General features: G+C 38.1%; 1 protein-coding gene across 1 annotated transcript; it reads left to right on the top strand.

Moving 5' to 3' along the window:
• The first annotated feature begins 725 nt into the window (after positions 1–725).
• LOC127642723 (uncharacterized) lies at positions 726–2,885 on the top strand. The gene is made up of 4 exons (XM_052125244.1): positions 726–888; positions 1,562–1,689; positions 2,345–2,441; positions 2,628–2,885. The coding sequence occupies exons 1-4, from the start codon at positions 726–728 to the stop codon at positions 2,852–2,854; spliced, it is 615 nt and encodes a 204-aa protein (XP_051981204.1). The 3' UTR covers positions 2,855–2,885.
• Positions 2,886–7,950: the final 5,065 nt, after the last annotated feature.

Below are 7,950 nucleotides of genomic sequence, written 5' to 3'. Positions count from 1 at the left end.
TGAGTGTCTGTCTATCTATCTATCTATCTATCTATCTATCTATCTAGCAACTAAGTTAAACTTTAAACTACTTTAAACAAATTTAAACTAAACTAATTTAAACTATAAACTACTTTAAACTAATTTAAACTAATTTAAACTTCAAACTAATTTAAACTACAAACTAATTTATACTTCAAACTAATTTAAACTACAAACTAATTTAAACTATAAACTACTTTAAACTTTAAACTAATTTAAACTAATTTAAACTTCAAACTACTTTAAACTTCTTCAAACTTTCTGGTCCAAACTTTCACAAGCCAACTTAAAGTTTGTCTCGACGAACTTTTTTTTCTAGTTATTATTATTCTTCTTAGCAGTGAAATTTCTATATCCTACTCCTCCTAGAGCTTTAACTCCACATACTCCAAACTCGGCTCAGACACTCAAACTGTGCTGACTCGAGTTGCTATATCTTTTCTAACTGATCGGACTTACGGTTTTCCTAAAAATGACGATCAAACTCGGAAAAAACTCCCATTGACTTAACATTGCGGAATGTTCAGAAATTTAAATCCCAACTGACATTTTCACACACACAGACAAAAAGGGCCTGTCAGCCCTGCATCTCTCCTCTCTCTCTCCCTCATTGCATAGGGATTTTTATAGACCATTTACGCAAAAACCGGAAATACGTCAAGGAAGTGTAAACCCATTTCGGTGTAAGCTTTGTTGATGGAGAAATGGCAGCTACCGTTAGAGTGTTTTCGACTAGCCTGACTTGTCTTCCGAAGTTCACCAGCACCGATGTGGTGAAGAGTGTGGAGATACATTCGTCCACTAAAGGGAACAAACTGGACAAGGGATATAAATTCTTCCACGAAGAGTTTATCCACAATTACCAAGGTAAGAAATCAAGAAATTGCTATAGCTAGCTTTAACCATATCACCGGTTACTCTGTTAACGTTAACTGTAAAGTAAGTAACTTAATGGTAAATCTTAGGTGTTGTGAATTTGTAATATAAGGTATAACACATCGCAGTGAATATGTTGTGTGTATGTTTAAGTGAGAGGGTATGAGATAACATAACAACCAGTAATTTGGTGAAGCTGTACTAGGTAAATGTTACTGACATTGTGTTGTGACTTAACGTTACTGAGTAAAGTTGTGTATTTCTATGTGAGATAACACGTAATATTTTCTTGTTGCATGCGGTTATATAGTATCAAATATACTCCAGGGACAGGTTGTAGTGAGAGGTACATGCTTCAGGTCAATGAGGAAGAGCGAGGAGCCTCACAAACTGGAGGTTTGACTATAGACAGAATGCCGGTTGGCAAAAGTTCAAAAAGTTGCCAGTTCTGGCGTGTTCACTCTTCTTGCTACGGTTGCGGCACTTTCTTCACTTACTATTTCTTTACTGAAAGTTATAGTACCATGTTATTATGAACATTGATGTAACAGCGCAAGTATGACTTCAGTGTAACCTATTTAATTTGTTATTGTGTCTAGATATCACTGGAGGCAGAAAGTGCCAACCTGAAAAGTGTTCACCTGCAGTTGTGCGGCTGGTAAAGGATTCTGCAATCACATAGTTGTCATCCTGTACCAGACCGCTCATTATTCACAGCTGGGTCTGCAGGCTGTTCCACCCCCCCTTGCCTGCACAAGTGGCTTGCAAAGATGGCACAGACCAAGAACACAGGTGGGTTTGTGATAAACATGTCATTATGATTTAAGAACCGATGCGTATCTAAACAACTGTAAATTATTATAAAAACACCCCCAGTAGTGACTACAGACTAGGGCTGCACAATATATAAAAATTATTGAAATATCACAAATGTATATATCGCGATATGCATATCGCGACCGGCTTGCAATAACTGTGGTCATGAAGAAAAGACAAAATCACACTGCTCTTGGCTGAATAACTTTTGTAGCTTTAATAGGAATCAGTACACTGTATATTTAATTCATACAGTGAAAACTAGCAGCGTTTTATTTTTACATTTGATTATTCAGTTTCTTTTGTTAAATAAACCTAATGTAGGCCTTCTTGAAACCCTAAACCCAGTTGTTTACACTGATATTAAAATAACACTTACTTCTTATGCGCCAGTAAAACACTGCTGTTCACTTGCAGAAGCTGTAGGGATGTTTTCTTGCCACAAAAAGAATGTGAAACACGTATGTAGGTTATATAATTTTAAAGATAATTTAAGTTTATTTTACACACTTTAAGCATTATCGTATAGCCTATCGAATTATTTATTGAGTTATCGCATAATGCATTTTTCTTCAATATCATGCAGCCCTACTACAGACTGTAACTGCTTTTTGTCTTTTACTTTTTTAAGGGAATCCATCCTGAACCTGTTAGTGAGCTGGTGGTGCAAAAGCCCAAAACAGTGGGTCAGAACGGTCTGAGGTCCACATTGTACAAGGCATATACAGGTGATTAATTTGTTAACTGATTGATTGTTGCTTTGTGAGTAAGTTAAGTTTTTTTTTTGTTATGACTAACATCATTATGGTTACCGCAGATACAATAAATAAAATGTAAATGAAGTTAAGCACTCATGTCTAACTTTTCTTTTGTGTGACCAATAATCTTGTGTATCTCTTTGCTCTTTTGTCTAGGACCACTGCCAGATCCATATATGATGGCATCTGGAAGCAAATTAAGCCAGGTGCAGCCCCAGCCTCTCATGGCTGTTGTATTGGATGGGGTTTCTGAGATGGAGCTGACGCATCTAAATTTGGGTCTGTCCCTCGTGGATCCCCCATGTCCTATCACTGTCCACCCAAGAAGTCCAGCGACCTCATCCTACACCACATGGCTCCAGAATTTCCGTCCCTTCCTCTGATGCAGCACACTTTTCCCAGGTTGCATTTCGTGCCGACATTACATCAGTTAATGCATCTCCAGTCTCTTGAAGTGTCACCGCAGCTGTCCAGCGAGATAGCAAAAGAAACTCAGCAGCAGTCCAAATGTCCTGCGTGGACACAGCTACGACCAAGGCTGACTGCCAGTCGTTTTTGGGATGCTTGTTGTAGTAAGGCGTGTCGTGAAGAGCAGGAGTCTGCAGCTATTCAGATGATCAGAGGCTGCACAAAGCAAACAGCTGCAATGAAAAGTGGTCTGCTGGTGGAGCCTGAAGTGCTGGCAAACTATGCTGAACTGATGCAAGTTAATGTGCTACCAGCAGGATTCGTCATTCACCCTGATGCACCACATCTCGGGGCCAGTCCAGACGGTCGGGTGTATGACCCTTCAGAGTCGCCTCCTTTTGGCCTGGTTGAGGTGAAGAGCAGCACAAAAAATTATCCATCTCAGGTTGCTCACCTCAAGGTGCAGGAAGGCCACGCCAGTCTGAAGCGTTCACATAAATACTACTGGCAGGTTCAGGGCCAACTGGCAATCACAGGACTGACATGGTGTGACTTTGTTACAGATACCTTATCAAATTTAACTGTGGAAAGCATTTGGCGTGATGACTCATTCATAGCGGAAATGAAAGAGAAATTAGATGTATATTATTATGGCACATACATGAATGCATACCTTGAATTCCAGTAATCTTGTCTTTACCAATCAGTTTTGCCTTCTGTCTTACTGTTGATGAACTGTAATGTTTTTTTTTTATTGTAAATGTTTGTGTTATTTACTGAATAAGTTGTTATTAATCAGTTGATGTTACACATATATACCAAAAAATTAAAGGATGCATCATTTTGACCAAAATTGTTTTAATCGTTCATCTAATGTTTTAGTGAAATCAGTCACATTTCAACAGAACAATATTAAACAATATTAATATAACAATTATATTTAATTTAAAGTTTAAGAATATGTGGGAACACTAAATTATTTACATACTATTTACACATTACGACACAGCCACCAACGTAATCCTCCGGAGCGAAGTGCCGGCTGCAGACATAGGTGCTACCTCTTTTTATGTCAAAACTGTTCCCTTCCTCTCTTCGGATCGCCTGTATCCATTTGGGTTTCAGGTATGGATCGACAGGAAAAGAATGAAACAAAAGGTAGGGCTGTTTTTGGGTGGAAGACGAACAGCATGAAACACAACAGAAACTGTGACTCTTCGACTCTGCCATTTTTCGTATCTGCCGCTACGATAACAGGAAGTTCTAATACACTTCATTGACGTATTTCCGGTCGAAAAATGCGGAAGTGCGTAAAAGGTCTATTGAACATAGCTCTGGATCACAGTGTCATAGAGACAAGGGAGCGGGCTCATTTTACTCAGATGACCAATCAGCCTCTCGGGATCATTGTGAAGCTATCAAGCCATGCCCTAGCAACAATTTAAAGCACCTTAGCAACAACTCCCATAGACTTCTAATGAAAGACATCAAAGGGATATCTCCGGATAGAAGTGTCATAGAAACACAAGGGTGGTCTCGTTTGACTCGGGGCAGCAAACAGCCAATCATGAATCACCTCAACACTTCCTAGCCCCTCCCTAGCAACCATTGTCGAGCACCTTAACAACCAAAATCCATAGAGGGATATCTTCCATTCTGAATGTCACAGAGGCATGGGAGTTGGTTTATCATACTGACAAGCAGCCTTTGGAGTTTCATGATTGGCAGCTGTCAAGCCACTCCCTAGCAACTAAACAGAGTACCCTAGCAACCGTTTAGCAATAACTATATCTCTGCACCATAAAATCAGAGAGACTACTGGGTTCATTTATTTCAATCAGGATGGCAAGGAGACTTGATAAGTATCACAATGGTAACTGCCTAGCAACCACATGGGGTTACCCTAGCAACCGAGTAACAAATCAAATATCTCTGCACCAGAAAATCAGAGAGACTTCTGGGTTGATTTATTTCAATCAGGATGGCAAGGAGACTTGATAAGTATCACTATGGTAACTGCCTAGCAACCACATGGGGTTACCTTAGCAACCGAGTAACAAATCACATATCTCTGCATCAGAAAAACGTAGAGACTTCCGGATTGACTTATTTCAATCAGGATGGCAAGGAGACTTCATTAGCATCACTATGGTAACTGCCTAGCAACCAAATGGGGTTACCCTAGCAACCGAGTAAAAAAATCACATATCTCTGCACCAGATAATCGTAGAGACTTCTGGGTTGATTTATTTCAATCAGGATGTCAAGGAGACTTGACAAGTATCACTATGGTAACTGCCTAGCAACCACATTGGGTTACCCTAGCAACCGAGTAACAAATCACATATCTCTGGACCAGAAAATCGTAGAGACATCTGGGTTGGTTTATTTCAATCAGGATGTCAAGAAGACTTGATAAGTATCACTATGGTGACTGCCTAACAACCAGATGGGGTTACCCTAGCAACCGAGTAACAAATCAAATATCTCTGCAACAGAAAATCGTAGAGACTTCTGGGTTGATTTATTACAATCAGGATGGCAAAAGACTTGATAAGTATCACTATGGTAACTGCCTAGCAACCATATGGGGTTACCCTAGCAACCGAGTAACAAATCACATATCTCTGCAACAGAACAACATAAAGACTTCTGGCTTTGTTCATGGGACTCAGGGTAGCAAGGATCAATCAATCAATCAATCAATTCACATTGTAGATTCAAAAGAACCGGCTCATTAGAGTCATTAATTTGGGAATCAGACTACACTGGTCACACTGTATGTTTCACATTGTAGATTCAAAAGAACCGGCTCATTAGAGTCATTCATTTGGGAATCAGACTACACTGGTCACACTGTATGTTTCACACTGTAGATTCAAAAGAACTGGCTCATTAGAGTAATTTGTTTGGGAATCAGACTACACTAGTCACACTGTATGTTTCACATTTTAGATTCAAAAGAACCAGCTCATTAGAGTCATTTGTTTGAGAATCAGACTACACTGGTCACACTGTATGTTTCACACTGTAGATTCAAAAGAACCGGCTCATAAGAGTCATTAATTTGGGAATCAGACTACACTGGTCACACTTTAAGTTTCACATTTTAGATTCAAAAGAACTGGCTCATTAGAGTCATTAATTTGGGAATCAGACTACACTGGTCACACTGTATGTTTCACATTTTAGATTCAAAAGAACTGGCTCATTAGAGTCATTAATTTGGGAATCAGACTACACTGGTCACACTGTATGTTTCACACTGTAGATTCAAAAGAACCGGCTCATTAGAGTCAATAATGTTGTATTCAGATTACACTGGTCACACTGTATGTTTCACACTGTAGATTCAAAAGAACTGGCTCATTAGAGTCATTAATGTTGTAATCAGATTACACTGGTCACACTGTATGTTTCACACTGTAGATTCAAAAGAACCGGCTCATTAGAGTCATTAATTTGGGAATCAGACTACACTGGTCACACTGTATGTTTCACACTGTAGATTCAAAAGAACTGGCTCATTAGAGTCATTAATGTTGTAATCAGATTACACTGGTCACACTGTATGTTTCACACTGTAGAGTCAAAAGAACCGGCTCATTAGAGTCATTAATGTTGTAATCAGACTACACTGCTCACACTGTATGTTTCACACTGTAGATTCAAAAGAACCGACTTATTAGAGTAATTTGTTTGGGAATCAGACTACACTGGTCACACTGTATGTTTTACACTGTGGATTCAAAAGAACTGGCTCATTAGAGTCATTAATTTGGGAATCAGACTACACTGGTCACACTGTATGTTTCACACTATAGATTCAAAAGAACCGGCTCATTAGAGTCATTAATGTTGTAATCAGACTACACTGGTCACACTGTTTGTTTCACACTGTAGATTCAAAAGAACTGGCTCATTAGAGTCATTAATTTGGGAATCAGACTACACTGGTCACACTATATGTTTCACACTGTAGATTCAAAAGAACTGGCTCATTAGAGTCATTAATTTGGGAATCAGACTACACTGGTCACACTGTATGTTTCACACTGTAGATTCAAAAGAACCGGCTCATAAGAGTCATTTTTGGAATCAGACTACACTGGTAGTGTACCCTACACACACAGACAAAAAGGGCCTGTCAGCCCTGCATCTCTCCCTCTCTCTCCCTCAGAGGATTTATTTTATCAAGCAGCCAAAAAGTAATGACCTAAAATCTTCATAGCCACACGCTAAAACATGCTAAAAACGTGCTAGCATCATGCTAACACATGCTAGCATCGCCTAGCGATGTGCTAAAACATGCTAAAAATGTGCTAGCATCATGCTAAAACATGCTAGCATCGCCTAGCGGAGTGCTAAAACATGCTAAAAACACACTAGCATCATGCTAACACGTGCTAGCATTGCCTAGCAAAGTGCTAAAAACATGCTAAAAACGTGTCTATCTATCCATCTATCTATCTATCTATCTATCTAGCAACTAAGTTAAACTTGAAACTACTTTAAACTACAAACTAATTTAAACTTTAAACTAATTTAAACTATAAACTACTTTAAACTTCAAACTACTTTAAACTATAAACTACTTTAAACTAATTTAAACTAATATAAAATTCAAACTTCTTTAAACTTCAAACTACTTTAAACTATAAACTACTTTAAACTAATTTAAACTAATATAAACTTCAAACTACTTTAAACTAATTTAAACTACAAACTAATTTAAACTTTAAACTAATTTAAACTATAAACTACTTTAAACTTCAGACTACTTCAAACTATAAGCTACTTTAAACTAATTTAAACTAATATAAACTTCAAACTACTTTAAACTATAAACTACTTTAAAATAGAAACTACTTGAAACTAATTTAAACTAATTTAAACTTCAAACTACTTTAAACTTCTTCAAACTTTCTGGTCCAAACTTTCACAAGCCAACTTAAAGTTTGTACTCAAACTTTTTAATCTAGTTTCAGATTATTTTACTCGTGGGGTTGCCCTCATTCCCCATTATTGTTCTGTCTTGCCCTGGAACCTTAAGCAGATGAAAGGAGGATGA

Source organism: Xyrauchen texanus, unplaced genomic scaffold (assembly GCF_025860055.1).
Source record: "Xyrauchen texanus isolate HMW12.3.18 unplaced genomic scaffold, RBS_HiC_50CHRs HiC_scaffold_77, whole genome shotgun sequence".
Classification (NCBI taxonomy): Eukaryota; Metazoa; Chordata; class Actinopteri; order Cypriniformes; family Catostomidae; genus Xyrauchen; species Xyrauchen texanus.
This window is presented reverse-complemented; position numbering and strand designations above follow the sequence as displayed.

Coding starts and splice junctions, on each gene's coding strand:
- LOC127642723 (XM_052125244.1), top strand. CDS start 726: ATGGCAGCTACCGTTAGAGTGTTTTCGACTAGCCTGACTTGTCTTCCG. Junction 889..1,561: donor GTTTATCCACAATTACCAAG/GTAAGAAATCAA, acceptor CGGCTGGTAAAG/GATTCTGCAATCACATAGTT. Junction 1,690..2,344: donor GGCACAGACCAAGAACACAG/GTGGGTTTGTGA, acceptor TACTTTTTTAAG/GGAATCCATCCTGAACCTGT.